At 43.1% G+C, this 16,160-nt stretch overlaps 1 protein-coding gene across 5 annotated transcripts in view; it reads left to right on the forward strand.

Annotated features, from left to right (window-relative positions):
- si:dkeyp-97b10.3 (NACHT, LRR and PYD domains-containing protein 1a) overlaps nucleotides 1–16,160 on the forward strand; it is a 67,637-nt gene that overhangs the window by 23,203 nt on the left and 28,274 nt on the right. Inside the window, exons 4-8 of one of the 5 annotated variants that reach the window (XM_067995381.1) lie at nucleotides 5,803–5,847; nucleotides 6,262–6,297; nucleotides 6,508–6,555; nucleotides 10,369–10,410; nucleotides 12,387–12,434. In XM_067995381.1, the coding sequence (XP_067851482.1) occupies nucleotides 5,803–5,847; nucleotides 6,262–6,297; nucleotides 6,508–6,555; nucleotides 10,369–10,410; nucleotides 12,387–12,434 (219 nt within the window). Of the gene's footprint in view, nucleotides 1–5,802; nucleotides 5,848–6,261; nucleotides 6,298–6,507; nucleotides 6,556–10,368; nucleotides 10,411–11,396; nucleotides 11,672–12,386; nucleotides 12,435–16,160 lie in introns of those variants that run through there. The other 4 variants (XM_067995382.1, XM_067995383.1, XM_067995384.1 and 1 more) reach the window with 4 other exon arrangements.

The following is a 16,160-nucleotide window of genomic DNA, read 5'->3' on the forward strand; positions in this document are numbered from 1 at the left end:
GTACTGGGACAGGAAGGAGCTGTACCATTGGGATGGGCTCTACCTGAACCCCGGCTCAGTGGGACTAGTGTCCTAGCGGATAGGATAAATAGGGCTGTCAATAGGACTTTAAACTAGTAAGACGGGGGGAGGAATCTAATGAAGATAACATGGGCTCGATGTTACCAGGCCTGCGGGTTTCCGGCGGGTTGGGTTTCGGGAGCGTGGTCAACACGCTCGGTGAAATTAGTGGGTTGCCCGCGCGATCGTAGCAGGCAACACACTAATAGGAATCAATTACCTGCTCCTCCGGGGTCCACGCTGCTGGTCTGCGCGTCGGGCGGGCTGCGCATGCGCAGTACGATCTGTCAGTTGGAGGCTCTCTAGTTAAAGGGGCAGTCCTCCACTGACAGATGCTGCAACCAATGGAACAAATTTCAGCATGGAGCAGCCCAGGGGGAAGGCTGCTCCCAGTTTAATGATGCCTCACCCCAGGTATCATCAGATGGGGTGAGGAGGAGGGGGAGGACACAGATCTTCCCCCCGGCAGGCGGGAGGAAGCGGTCTGCCTCTGCCACCAAGAAGGCCTGGCTCGAGGTGGCAGAGGGGGTCACCTGCGCAACCAACATATCGCCCACCTGCATACAGTGCAGAAGGCGCTGCAATGACCTCAGTAGGTCAGCCACAGTGAGAACACGAAGTCTTTCCCCTACACTCCATCTGCCACAACACTGCCCCAACCCCACATCTCCTTCGGCACCGCCAACACTACTCTGTCACATCACCCCTCATACCCACTCAAACCCCATCCTCATCTTACCTCCACCTACTCATCTCGCCAGTACTCATCCTGCCACTAACACGCGACCCAATCCTCATACAATCTCATGGCTCCATCCCATACTCACCCTCTCGAGCATCTCCCTCACGGCCAGCCTCACTCAACCTGCCACCACCTGTGCTGCAGCCACAGGGCATGCATCACATATGTGCAGTAGGCAGCGTAAGGCAAATTTTTCGTGAGCATGAAGGGGGTGCACAAGGGTGTCGGAGGGTTTGCCATGGGTGTTACCTATATTGAATTTCAGAGCAACAAACAGCACACATTATATTGGCACCACCACTGCCATGTCTCCGCGAATCCTGTCTGTTGTGTCCAATAATGCCCGCTCCTGGGTATCACTATGAGGACCCACCACTGATGCCACCCATCGTGTTACTGCAGAGTAGGTGCAGGTGTATTTGCAGGGCTCTTCCGCGCAGACCACTGAGAGACATCGGCGGTGTAGCCGGCTGCACCCTGGAAGGATGCGGAGGAGAAGTTGTGGAGGGCAGTGGTGACTTTGGCAGCGACAGGTAAGCACTTGGTGCTGGGGCCAGCCAGGAGCAGCTCGGCATGAAAGAGCCTGCAGATCTCCACGACTACATGTCGAGCGAATCTGCGCCTCCGTGTGCACTGATGCTCGGAGAGGTCCGGGGAGCTTCGCCTCGGTCTGTGGACCATGTGGCGAGGGTAGTGCCCTCTGCGATGCGTCTCTCTCTGCGGTAGCCCTCCCTCCTGCTGTGCAGGTGGGCGTGCAACAACACCGTGTTGGGAGGCTCCACGTCTCTGCGGCGGACGGCGTGGACTGCGAGGCTGCTGGGGCTGGTCATGCTGTTCGTCCTCCGAGGGTGTCCACGCACCACCCATCTGGCAGGTGTTGGTCTGAGGGGTTGTGCAGGGTAGGTGGGTGGTTCCTCGGACTGGGGCTGCGGTTTCGTGTCGGTCTGTCCTCTGGCTTGGCGGGGGGTGGTGGGGGGCAGGGGTTGCCCTATGTGACGCGGTGGCCTCCTGCGTGGGTGAGGGCTCTCCCCCGTGGAGTGCACCTTGGCAGCTGCCACAGGCTGCTGGCTGCAACACGCCTGGTTGGAGAGAGACTGTTTCCCCCAGTGTGTGAAACAGTCTGCGATGCAGGTAAAATCCCACACTTCCTCTTTTGACAGCTGATTCAGCTCATTAACTGACCTCAACAAGCAAGGTAAGTACTCTCAAGTGGAACCCCGCTGGCTTTAATTGCCTGCGGGATTCCCACCAGCGGGGGCCACGCACGCAGCCCCGCACGTCATCGGGGAACCCGGAAGTGGTCGGGATCGCGGCGCGATCCGGTCACGTGACCTCATATCGGGATTTTCGGGGCCCCCCCGCTGGAAACCCGCAGGAAACCCGACCCTAAAATCGAGCCCCATAAGTCTGAAGAAAAAAGAAATAGGATATCAGAGTAAAGGTCAGACCACAGTAAGGAATAAGGGTAACATAAACGGTCAGGGAACAAATACAGTTATAGAACATAAGTACAAAATGATTGTTAAAAATAAAGTGAGGGGAATAATTACTAAAAGCAGATTAAATTGCCTGTACAGCAATGTGCACAGCATCCAAAATAAAACATGGAAACTGGAGGCCATAATTCATAGTGAGCAGCCAGATGTGCGAGGGACAACTGAAGCATAGCTACATAAGGAACAGGACTGGCAGTTAAACATTGCAGAATATAACATATAATCATAGGAGATTTCAACTACCCCCAAATAAACTGGCAAGAAGAGGTAGGGAAAGGGGAAAAGGGAATAGAGTTTTTACAGTGTGTACAGGACTTCTTTCTTATCCTGTATGTGAGAAGCTCAACAAGAGAGGAATCACTGCTGGATCGAGTATTGGGAAATGAACCAGAACAGATAAGAGAAGAAAATGTAGGAGAACATCTAATAATGATTGAGAAAGACATAAGTAAGACAAAGTAATAGATTGGCAAAAAGCTAATTTTGAGGCGATGAGAATGGAACTAGGAAAGGTAAACTGGAAAAAAAAGTGATAGAACAGCAGTGGGAAATATTTAAAATGGGAAATATTTAAAATGGTGATCATTAGAGCTCAGGAGAAATATATTCATCTAAAAAGCAAGAACAAATTAGCCAATAATGAAACACCATGGATGAATAAAGAGACAAGGGTAAAATTGAAACTAAAGAAAAAGGCATTCTCTAAGTACACAGACAATAAAGGGGAGGATGACCCAAAGGGAATACGAGGAGGTTAGGCAAGAAGTCAAAAAAAGAATTAGGAAAGCAAAGAGGAACTACGAGATTAAATTATCAAGGAATATAAAAAGAAATAGTAAAGTTTTCTATAGACACCTAAATAACAAAAGAAAAATCAGAATAGGGATAGTGCCACTAAGGGGTCATAGAATCATAGAAAATTTAAGGCACAGGAGGCCACTCAGCCCATCATGTCCGCGCCGGCCGAAAACGAGCCACCCAGCCTAATCCCACTTTCCAGCACTTGGTCCGTAGCCTTGTAGGTTATGACACTTCAAGTACATATCCAGGTACTTTTTAAATATGATGAGGGTTTCTGCCTCTACCACCTTTTCGGGCAGTGAGTTCCAGACCCCCACCACCCTCTGGTTGAAAAACATTTTCCTCAGCTCCCCTCTAATCCTTCTACCAATCACTTTAAATCTATGCCCCCTGGTTATTGACCTCTCTGCTAGGAGAAATAGGTCCTTCCTATCCACTCTATCTAAGCCCCTCATAATTTTGTACACCTCAATTAAATCCCCCTCAGCCTCCTCAGTTCCAAAGAAAACAACCCCAGCCTATCCAATCTTTCCTCACAGCTAAAATTCTCCAGTCCTGGCAACATCCTCGTAAATCTCCTCTGTATCCTCTCTAGTGCAATTACTTCCTTCCTATAATGTAGTGACCAGAACTGTACGCAGTACTCAAGCTGTGGCCTAACTAGTGTTTTATACATTTCTAGCATAACCTCCCTGCTCTTATATTCTATGCCTCAGCTAATAAAGGAAAGTATGCTGTATGTCTTCTTAACCACCCTATCTACCTGTCCTGCTACCTTCAGGGATCTGTGGACATGCACTCCAAGGTCCCTCACTTCCTCTACACCTCTCAGTATTCTCCCATTTATTGTGTATTCCCTTGCCTTGTTTGCCCTCCCCAAATGCACCAGATAAACTCACAGGTAGTAAAAGCAAAATGGCAGAAATATTAAATAGTTACTTTGCTTCAGTATTTACCAGGGAGACTAACAAGGTGGGCACGATATTAGAAGAAGAGATCAAAAAAGATATAAAAACATTTAACATAGAACGGGGAGATAATTGATAAACTAATCATACTTAGAGAGGATAAAACCCGTTGTCCAGATGGATTTCATCTGCGAATATTAAAAGTTAGGGAGGAGATGGCAGAGGCTAATGTTATTCCTATATTTAAAAAGGGAGATAGAACAAGTCCAGAACTATGGACCAATTAGCTTAAAGTCAGTGGTAGGAGAGATAATGGAATCTTTACACAAAGATGTAATAGAAAAACATCTAGAGAACGAATGATAAAAAATAGTCAGCATGGATTTCAGAAGGGAAAGTCATTTTTGACCCACCTTATTGAATTCTTTGACGAAGTAACAGAAAGAGTAGACAAGGGTAATGTAGTGGATGTAAGATATTTGGACTTTCAAAAGGCCTTTGATAAGGTACTACATTGTCGACTCATGACTAAGACATGTGGAGTCAGGAGACAGGTAGCAGAATGCATAGCAGGTTGGCTACAAAACGGAAAACTGAGAGTAGGAGTTAAGGGTATCTACTCAGACTGGCAAAAGGTGGGAAGTGGTGTTCCACAGGGATTGGTGCTGGGACCACTGTTGTTCACAATTGACATTAACGATTTGGACTTGGGAATCAGAAGTACAATTTCAAAATTTGCAGATTACACCAAATTGGGAGGTGTAGTTAATACAAAGGAAGAATGCATCAAAATGCAAGATGACATTAATAAACTTGCAGAATAGGCATGTAATTGGCAAATGAATTTCAATATAGATAAGTGGGGTTCATTTCTACAGGGATAGAATTGAAAAGCGGAGAAGTTATGTTAAACTTGTACAGAACCTTGGTTAGACCACACTTGGAGTACTGTTCACATTTCTGGTATCCATATTATAGAAAGGATATAGAGGCATTGGAGAGGGTGCAAAAAAGATTTACAAGGATGAAACCAGGTCTGAGAGCATACACTAATCAGGAAAGGCTGAACAGGCTGGGGCTCTTTTCTCTAGAAAAGAGAAGGTTGAGAGGTGACCTGATAGAGGTCTTTAAGATGATGGAAGGGTTTGATAGGGTAAACGTAGAGAAAATGTTTCCACTTTTGGGCGAGTGCAATATTAGAGGTCATAAATATGAAATAGTTTCTAATAAATCTAATCGGGAATTCAGGAGAAACTTTTTTACCCAAAGAGTGGTAAGAATGTGGAACGGTCTACCACAAGGAGTAGTTGAGGCGACTAGCATTGATGCATTTAAGGGGAAGCATATGAGGTAGAAAAGAATAGAAGGGTATCCTGATAGGGTTAGATGAAGTAGGGAGGGAGGAGGCTCATGTGGAGCATAAACGCCAGCATTGACCAGTTGGGCCAAATGGCCTGTTTCTGTGCTGTAGTTTTGATGTAAATCTTTTAAGTATTTGGGCTCCCTAGTTTTAGCCCTTCCCAGGGAACTCCTCTACTGTTGGAGCAGCATGGCATCACTGATTTTCCTTGCTGCTGTCAGGACAGATGCCACTGCTGTGCTCTTACATGCATGGGCCAACTGCCCTGACTAAGCAAATAACCCCGCCCACCAATTTGGGAAGGGGTCTTGGCTTTGGGCATTGGCTGACTTTGGGCCCACTCAGCTGCATTTGCACCAGCCCATTCAGAATTTTGAGCCCTTGACCTAAAAATGAGCTGCATGGATATTTTATAATTTTCCTTTTTATGTTAAGGTTCTGATGATGAAGGTTCTGCAGTATCAGAAAAGAGTGAATCTGGTAAGCTGAGACTCTTCTTTTGTTTGATGCACTTATCAATAGTTTTCACTATTCAAGTTAGTGAACTTAATGGTACTCTTTATAAAAACAGGTGTATTTATTTCAGCATAAAGATCTGATCAGATAATGTTAAGATGGACTGGCTACTAATTAACATTTATAACACTTGTTTTATGATACAGGAATAAAACATATGGAGACTTGTGCATGATAACCAATCTTTCCTCAAACAACTACTGCAATTTCTTAACTGAGTTAGCTCTTTATTAGTACTACAAACAGTTTAAATAATACTTGAAATAATACAGTTTTTAATTTGAGGATGTATTTTTGAGGTTAATATTATCCTGTTCCATGATAGAAATGTTATTTTTCATTTCATTTTACATAACATTCTAAATGTCACTGGATAAGAACATGGAGATTCAGACTCTTCTGAGGGAGAATTAGGTAATACAATTTGCTTTACATTGCTCCATAATTTAGTGTTTTCAATTAGTAAAACGATAACAATTCTCATAAGTATTGCTAATATTTAATTGTGTATAAATGTGTGATTCTTTCAACTAATCTTTCCTTGTTAGTTCCTGTGAGTGTTGTATGTTGTTTTTCATTGATCATTAAAGTTAAACATTAACATGAACTATCTTTATTGTTTAGACGCTGATGAAATAAATGCTAAGGATGGCCAGCCAAATGATAACCCAGGTATTAACTATATAAAAATTATATTTTTCATTGATTACATTGTTTCTGAAAGGCAAGAAGAATTATTTCATTTCCACCAAAGCATCTGAGTATTAATTGTTAAATGATTATTTCACACCTATTACATAAATATTGACTACTTTGATAGCAGTAGTATAGTACCAAACATTTACCCAATGACCTAGGCCTCATCTGCCTATTCTGTTGGTTCAGGTGGGCATTAAAATCCTATGGCATTAGGTAAAGAAGAGTAGGGTGTTCTCTGCATAGACAACTACTGGGGTATTAGGGAGATATGTCTGCCCCTCCAGTTTGTTTTGCATGGTTTTGTCTTGCCTCCACTCCAAATCCCAGAATTGGCCCTGATGTTTCTCCCTTCCAACTTTTTATATCATAGAAATTTATGGCACAGAAGGAATCCCATCGTGCCTGTGCCGGCCGAAAAAGAGCTATCCAGCCTAATCCAACTTTTCAGCTCTTGGCCCGTAGCCTTGTAGGTTACGGCACTTCAAGTGCATATCCAAGTACTTTTTAAATATGATGAGGGTTTCTGCCTCTACCACACTTTCAGTCAGTGAGTTCCAGACCCCCACCACCCTCTGGGTGAAAACATTTCTCCTCAACTCATCTCTAATCCTTTTACTGATTGTTACTGATTGACCTCTCTGCTAAGGGAAATAGGTCTTTCCTGTCCACTCTATCTAAGCCCCTCATAATTTTGTGCACCTTAATTAAATCACCCTCAGCCTTCTCTGTTCCTAAGAAAACAACCCCAGCCTATTCAATCTTTCCTCATATCTAAAATTCTCCAGTCCTGGAAACATCCTCGTAAATCTCCTTTGTACCCTCTCTTGTACAATCACATCTTTCCTGTAATGTGGTGACCAGACTATACGCAGTACTCTAGCTGTGGCCTAACTAGTGTTTTATACAGTTCCAGCATAACCTCCCTGCTCTTATATTCTTTGCCTCAGCTAATAAAGGAAAGTATCCCGTATGCCACCTTAACCACCTTATCTATTTGTCCTGCTACCTTCAGGGATCTGTGGACATGCACTCCAAGGTCCCTCTGTTCCTCTACACTTCTCAGTATCTTACCATTAATTGTATATTCCCTTGCCTTGTTTGCCCTTTCCGAATGCATTACCTCACGCTTCTCCGGATTGAATTCCATTTGCCTCTCTTCTGCCCACCTGACGAGTCCATTAATATCTTCCTACAGTGTACAACTTACTTCCTCATTATCAACCACAAGGCCAATTTTTGTATCATCTGTAAACTTCTTAATCATGCCCTCTACATTTAAGTCTAAATCATTGATACATACCACAAAAAGCAAGGGACCTTGTACTGAGCCCAGCGGAACCCCACTGGTAACAGCCTTCCAGTCACAAACACCCGTCAACCATTACCCCTTTGCTTCCTGCCACTGAGCCAATTTTGGATCCAACTTGCCACTTTCCCTTGGATCCCATGGGCCTTTACTTCTCTGACCAGTCTGTCATGTGGGACCTTGTCAAAAGCCTTGCAAAAATCCACGTAGACAACATCAAACTCACGACCCTCATCGTCCCTCATTGTTACCTCCTCAAAAAATTCAATCAAGTTAGTCAGATATGACCTTTCCTTAACAAATCCATGCTGACTGTCCTTGATTAATCCATGCCTTTCTAAATACTGATTAATACTGTCCCTCAGAATTTTTTCCAATAATTTGCCCACCACCGAGGTTACACTGACTGGCCTGTAATTACTCGGTCTATCCCTTTCTCCCTTTTTAATCAACGGTATAATGTTAGCAGTCCTCCAGTCCTCAGGCACCATGCCTGTAGTCAAAGAGGATTGAAAAATGATGGTCAGAGCCTCTGCTATTTCCTCCCTTGCTTCTTTTAACAGTCTGGGATACATTTCATCCGGGCCTGGCGATTGAACTACTTTCAAAGGTGCTAAACCCCTTAGTACTTCCTCTATCACTATGTTTATCCCATCAAATATTTCACATTCCTCCTCCTTAACTACAGTGTCTGCATTGTCCCCCTTTTTTGTGAAGACAGATGCAAAGTATTCATTAAGAACCATACCCACATCTTCCGCCTCCACACACAGGTTACCTTTTTGTTCTCTAATAGGCCCTACTCTTTCCTTAGTTATCCTTTTGCTCCCTGATGTATTCATAAAACATCTTTGATTTTTACTTGCCAGTATTTTTTCATGCCCTCTCTTTGCTTTCCTAATTTCCTTTTTAATTTCACCCCTGCACTTTCTATACTCCTCTAGGCTTTCTGTAGTATTGAGCTCTTGGTATCTGACATAAGCTTCCCTTTTTTGCCATATCCCACCCCATATGCTTCTTGACATCCAGAAGATTCTAGATTGGGAGTCCCACCCTTTTTCTTTGTGGGAACATATTTGCTCTGAACCCTCAGTATGCCTTGAATGCCTCCCAATGCTCCGACACTAATTTACCTTCAAGTAGCTGTTTCCAGTCCACTTTTACTAAATCATATCTCAGCTTAGTAAAATTGGCCTTGCCTCAATTGAGAACTTTCACTCCTGGTCTATCTTTGTCTTTTTCCATAACTACACTAAATCTAACTGAATTATGATCACCACCACCAAAATGCTCTTCCACTGATACCCTTTCCACCTGCCCAGCTTCAGTCCCTAAAACTAAGTCCAGAACTGCCCCCTCTCTTGTTGTGCTTGCTATGTACTGGCTAAAAAAGTTCTCCTGAATGCATTTGAAGAATTCTGCACCTTCTATACCTTTTACACTGATTCTATCCCCGTTAAAATTAGGGGAGTTGAAATCCCCTACTATTACTGCCCTATTGTTTTTGCACTTCTCAGAAATTTGCCCACATATTTGTTCTTCTATGTCCCTCTGACTATTTGGGGGCCTAATACATGCCCAGCAGTGTGATTGCCCCTTTTTTGTCCTTCAGTTCAACCCATATGGCCTCATTTGATGATCCTTCTAACATATCAATATGTGGTTGTGGCTCTGTTTTCCTGAAGCACTAGCCAACATTCTTCCCACAACCCACACCATCAAATACGGATTAACCGGCCATTTATGTCACTGCTCTTTGTTGTGTAGTTTTGCTACATAGGCCTACATCCACAGCCCTTCAAAGTTGTTCATTCTATGTAAAGCACTTTCAGACATTTCTAAGGGATGTAATAAAACGCTATCCAAATGGATAGTCTTGTTAGGTGTTAGCCACTGTGTTGTGTTGGCTGTTTAAATGTCATCAGTAAGGTATTAAAACATCTTTGTCCTCTCTATAGAGCCCAGTGTGAAATCAGTACTACACCAAAAGGCAAAATATACTGCGGTTGGATTTCTGCGGGGCATCTCCCAATTATCCGCCGTAACTTTGATGGAAGTTCCACAGAAACCCTGGAGATATGGCGTAAACGCTCTGTATGCTGTTTCTCTGGGGTGTCTGTAGATCTTCCAACCATGGGGAGAACCACCAAGGAAATTCAACCCCAGTGTTGCTGTTGACATTGTATTCACTTTCACTGATTATTCTTTGACTGCTGCATGACAATTAGGTTGAAGAGCAGAAGTAAATTAAATATTGATAAACACAAATACTGGAGAACAGTCAAAGAAAATGAGCATATAAAAGGTAGAATCAACTTTGTTTCTATAGAAAACAATTTTTCCATCAATTAAACAAGTCACATGCTGATTTTTGCACGCCAGGAAATGCTAAATATTCACTGGAGTTGTAGTGGTTTGTGCTATCAAATTTAATGAAAGTGTTGCTGAAATCAGCCTTTCTAATAATGTTTCAACTACAGAACATGCCACAGAAAGCCCACACTTGCTAAGTCCAGGATCAGGTAATTGCAGATTTCACTTCCCCGCATTGAAGCCTACAAGTTAAATATGAGAAATGTACATACCTGTAAATGCCCACTGCCATTAATCTGCATGAAATTACAGCTTTTATAAAATATGTGGCTGCATGTTAACTTCTTTTTGCATTTACCCACAATCCTGTTATTTCATAACAGAAGTATTTAGCAGCCAAATAGTTTGGCGAATGGTAAGCTATTAATAAGCTAAATAACCTTATCCACACCCATTTTTGTTTTTTTTCTCTCCTCTCTTTTGAGCCTGGAAATTCATGTTAGGGAAAGTACATTTGGTGCAGAGAATTGTGCATGTGGAGGTTAGAAAATCGCAAGCTGCTCAACTCACTTATTTTCTGCTCGCTTTGCAATTTAAATTCCTGACCTGGTTTTCTGCTGGTGGTGCTCTCGATTGCATAGAATGATTCTAAATAATGCACAATGGGGAAATCGCATGTTTTTCTTGGCTTCAGCACCCCACAGGCAATGTGCTAAGCTTGCTCATTTTAAATGGGCATTACAAGGAACAGATCCCTTAAAGTTGTAATGCTAATTTCTTTTTACTGCCACACACTTACAAGCTTAGAGGATTGCTTTCAGGGCTTCTCTCATTGGATTTAATGAACGAGGTTGAAGAAGAAGGGGTTTGACGCAGCAAATTCTTGTAACACAACCTAGCTATATGATGCATGTTCATTTACTGACACAGGATGGGGTGCATTATGAGCACACTCACTGAATGTGCTCTTTAATCTTGCAACATCTGAAGATTACTTTCCTTGACTACACAGCTACACACACCTCAGAAGATTTGGAAAGTGAACTTCAGGAGGTACCAATTGCAGTGCCTAAGGATTTGGACCTCACAACGCCTTTGTATGAACGCACATTGCTGCCTGAACAAGATCATTTACAGGTGTCACTTGTGTCTGCCCAAATACCCTGCATCGTCTGGCTATGAGCATGCAGGAGTCCACTAGCCATATCTGTGCCGTTGTGCAGGAAGGCCTCTCTGCACTGCACTCTATCATGGAGCATATAGCAACTCCAGCCGTATCGGCAGCTGGTCCTAAGCCCATTTGGAGTATCATTCTTGAATGCACAGACTGTTGCTATAAAAGCTTCCAATATACAACAGGACCTTCTCAGGAACCAGCACAAGGAGGTACAGGGTCACCTGAACCCCAGGCAGTACCCACTGAAACACAGCAGCCAGCCAGCACATTTACTCCTTCCCCAGGAGAATCAGGTTAGGGTTTAGAAATCACACGCAATACATCAGCACTAAGGGAAAGAACAGTTGGGAAAGACATTAACATCAGTCATGCAGGGAACAAAGTAGATTAATAAATATAGAAATATATCGCTGTTCCTTCATCATCGCTGGGTCAAAATCCTGGTATTCCTTACCTACCAGCACTGTGGGAGAACCTTCACCACACGGACTGCAGCAGTTCAAGAAGGCGGCTCACCACCACCTTCTCAAGGGCAACTAGGGATGGTCAATAAATGTTGTCCTTGCTAGCGACACCCACATTCCATGAACAAATTTTTAAAAATAATTGACTGTGCTGTATTTGAACTTTGTCTAGAGTTTCTTTCTGATTGTAAAGAAGGTACCAGCACAGCTATGAATGGACACTGTTACAGAAGGGGCTTAGACCAGCTTTCTCAAGGCCACATAGTTAAAAGGGTTTTGTTAAAGGACCAACTCAAGGACTTAGCTGAATATCTTTTGCACGAGCACCTGGGTACCTCACACCGATGTGGTAGGGAAGTGTCCTGTGGAACAACAGTTGAGATCATATCAGAGCAGGATGGAGAGAATTGAACTTTGCAATTTATTGAGCCTGGAACTGATGGTTGCTGTCAAAAGGCACAAAGTGGAAATTTTGTGCTGTTCAATGTTCTATTCTCACTCTTCCCTTTTTATGAGCACAAAAAAGCTACAATCTATTTTCCAGGAGACTGCAACAATGAAGATACAACAACAATGAGTCCACCAGGCTCAGGTCACTTTATTTTCAGATTGATTCACAAATAATGATGGCTAGAACATTTTTTAAATTCTCTTCAGAAAACTACTTCTTGTTTTTAATTGGTGGTGGTGGGGATCAGAAGTATCACATGTAAGGTGATCGTTTAGATGTATCATATTTACAATTTAATTAATTTATTTTCACATAATTTATTATACTAAAAGAGAGAACATAGTAACCAAGTATGCTATTTAAATTTTTAATACCTATAATATCATGCCTCTTATAATAGGCAAAGTACTGAGATACTGATGTACTTATATTTTAAAAGGTTAAAAAAGCAGCAAATTTATAGTTTTCTTTTTGCTACATGCAGACTATAGATTGAATCATTTTGACTATGCTATAGGAAAGATAGAGCAGGAGGTAAGAGAGGAGGGGGAGTTGCGTTCTTGATTAGGGAGAACATCACGGCAGTAGTGAGAGGGGATATATCCGAGGGTTCGCCCACTGAGTCTATATGGGTAGAACTGAAAAATAAGAAGGGAGAGATCACTTTGATAGGATTGTACTACAGACCCCCAAATAGTCAACGGGAAATTGAGGAGCAAATATGTAAGGAGATTACAGACAGCTGCAAGAAAAATAGGGTGGTAATAGTAGGGGACTTTAACTTTCCCAACATTGACTGGGACAGCCATAGCATTAGGGGGCTTGGATGGAGAGAAATTTGTTGAGTGTATTCAGGAGGAATTTCTCATTCAGTATGTGGATGGCCCGACTAGAGAGGGGGCAAAACTTGACCTCCTCTTGGGAAATAAGGAAGGGCAGGTGACAGAAGTGTTAGTGAGGGATCACTTTGGGACCAGTGATCATAATTCCATTAGTTTTAAGATAGCTATGGAGAAGGAGAGGTCTGGCCCAAAAGTTAAAATTCTAAATTGGGGAAAGGCCAATTTTGATGGTATTAGACAGGAACTTTCAGAAGTTGATTGGGAGAGTCTGTTGGCAGGCAAAGGGACGTCTGGTAAGTGGGAGGCTTTCAAAAGTGTGTTAACCAGGGTTCAGGGTAAGCACATTCCTTATAAAGTGAAGGGCAAGGCTGGTAGAAGTAGGGAACCTTGGATGACTCGGGAGATTGAGGCACTAGTCAAAAAGAAGAAGGAGGCATATGACATGCATAGGCAGCTGGGATCAAGTGGATCCCTTGAAGAGTATAGAGATTGCCGGAGTAGAGTTAAGAGAGAAATCAGGAGGGCAAAAAGGGGATATGAGATTGCTTTGGCAGATCAGGCAACGGCGAATCCAAAGAGCTTCTACAAATACATAAAGGGCAAAAGGGTAACTAGGGAGAGAGTAGGGCCTCTTAAGGATCAACAAGGTCATCTATGTGTGGAACCACAAGAGATGGGTGAGATCCTGAATGAATATTTCACATCGGTATTTACGGTTGAGAAAGGCATGGATGTTAGGGAACTTGGGGAAATAAATAGTGATGTCTTGAGGAGTGTACATATTACAGAGAGGGAGGTGCTGGAAGTCTTAACGCGCATCAAGGTAGATAAATCTCCGGGACCTGATGAAATGTATCCCAGGACGTTATGGGAGGTTAGGGAGGAAATTGCGGGTCCCCTAGCAGAGATATTTGAATCATCCACCGCTACAGGTGAGGTGCCTGAAGATTGGAGGGTAGCAAATGTTGTGCCTTTGTTTAAGAAGGGCGGCAGGGAAAAGCCTGGGAACTACAGACCAGTGAGCCTGACATCTGTAGTGGGTAAGTTGTTAGAGGGTATTCTGAGGGACAGGATCTACAGGCATTTGGAGAGGCAGGGACTAATTAGGAACAGTCAGCATGGTTTTGTGAGAGGAAAATCATGTCTCACGAATTTGATTGAGTTTTTTGAAGCGGTAACCAAGAAGATAGATGAGGGCTGTGCAGTAGACGTGGTCTACATGGACTTCAGCAAACATTTGACAAGGTACCGCATGGTAGGTTGTTACATAAGGTTAAATCTCATGGGATCCAAGGTGAGGTAGCCAATTGGATACAAAATTGGCTTGACGACAGAAGACAGAGGGTGGTTGTAGAGGGTTGTTTTTCAAACTGGATGCCTGTGTCCAGCGGTGTGCCTCAGGGATCGGTGCTGGGTCCGCTGTTATTTGTTATTTATATTAATGATTTGGATGAGAATTTAGGAGGCATGGTTAGTAAGTTTGCAGATGGCACCAAGATTGGTGGCATTGTGGACAGTGAAGAAGGTTATCTAGTATTGCAACGGGATCTTGATAAATTGGGCCAGTGGGCCGATGAATGGCAGATGGAGTTTAGTTTAGATAAATGTGAGGTGATGCATTTTGGTAGATCGAATCGGGCCAGGACCTACTCCGTTAATGGTAGGGCGTTGGGGAGAGTTATAGAACAAAGAGATCTAGGAGTACAGATTCATAGCTCCTTGAAAGTGGAGTCACAGGTGGATAGGGTGGTGAAGAAGGCATTCGGCATGCTTGGTTTCATTGGTCAGAACATTGAATGCAGGAGTTGGGATGTCTTGTTGAAGTTGTACAGGGCATTGGTGAGGCCACACTTGGAGTACTGTGTACAGTTCTGGTCACCCTATTATAGAAAGGATATTATTAAACTAGAAAGAGTGCAGAAAAGATTTACTAGGATGCTACCGGGACTTGATGGTTTGACTTACAGGGAGAGGTTAGACAGACTGGGACTTTTTTCCCTGGAGAGTAGGAGGTTAAGGGGTGATCTTATAGAAGTCTATAAAATAATGAGGGGCATAGATAAGGTCGATAGTCAAAATCTTTTCCCAAAGGTAGGGGAGTCTATAACGAGGGGGCATAGATTTAAGGTGAGAGGGGAGAGATACAAAAGGGTCCAGAGGGGCAATTTTTTCACTCAAAGGGTGGTGAGTGTCTGGAACGAGCTGCCAGAGGCAGTAGTAGAGGCGGGTACAATTTTGTCTTTTAAAAAGCATTTGGACAGTTACATGGGTAAGATGGGTATAGAGGGATATGGGCCAAGTGCAGGCAATTGGGACTAGCTTAGTGGTATAAACTGGGCGACATGGACATGTTGGGCCGAAGGGCCTGTTTCCATGTTGTAACTTCTATGATTCTATGATTCTATGACTCTTCTGCAATGACATCCCATTTGTGTGTATGCGTGTGGGGGGAGGGGGTTGGTGAGGTTTGTGAGCATTACCTGCGGATTGACTGTGCTCTCATTTGGACATGTTGTGCTGTGGTTTCTTACACCAAGAATATTGGATGAGTGAGAGTAACTACAAGTAAATAATCTCATCAAAGGATTGGAACACATTGCTATTTTTCCAGCTCTATTTTATAATATTCAACACTGGAAGACTGGATAGTGCAGTGTAATAGACACAGGTCTGATTCTAATCAGTGACCTGGAATTGGCAGATTTAATTCATTTTCCATCCAATTTTTCCCCTTATCTCTCTTAAAGGTTACAGATATTTTTATTTCTTCTTGAGTATTATGTAACACGTTTAGATACAGTTCCACATGTCCTTCTCATACCTTATCCTAAGTGCTCAATTTTCATGGGTGAGCTTGGACAATTGAGTGTCAGTGGTCTGTTTGACTGTGGGAACATTTGCAGTCAAGCTGGATCCTATAATTGGTAGTATGATATATCAATTTAAACATTGATTAAAATCAAATATCTGCTTTCATAGTGATCATAGATGAATGGCATCAAGTTATCTCCATTTTACTAGCTGT

This window comes from Heptranchias perlo, chromosome 13, assembly GCF_035084215.1.
Source record: "Heptranchias perlo isolate sHepPer1 chromosome 13, sHepPer1.hap1, whole genome shotgun sequence".
NCBI lineage: Eukaryota > Metazoa > Chordata > Chondrichthyes > Hexanchiformes > Hexanchidae > Heptranchias > Heptranchias perlo.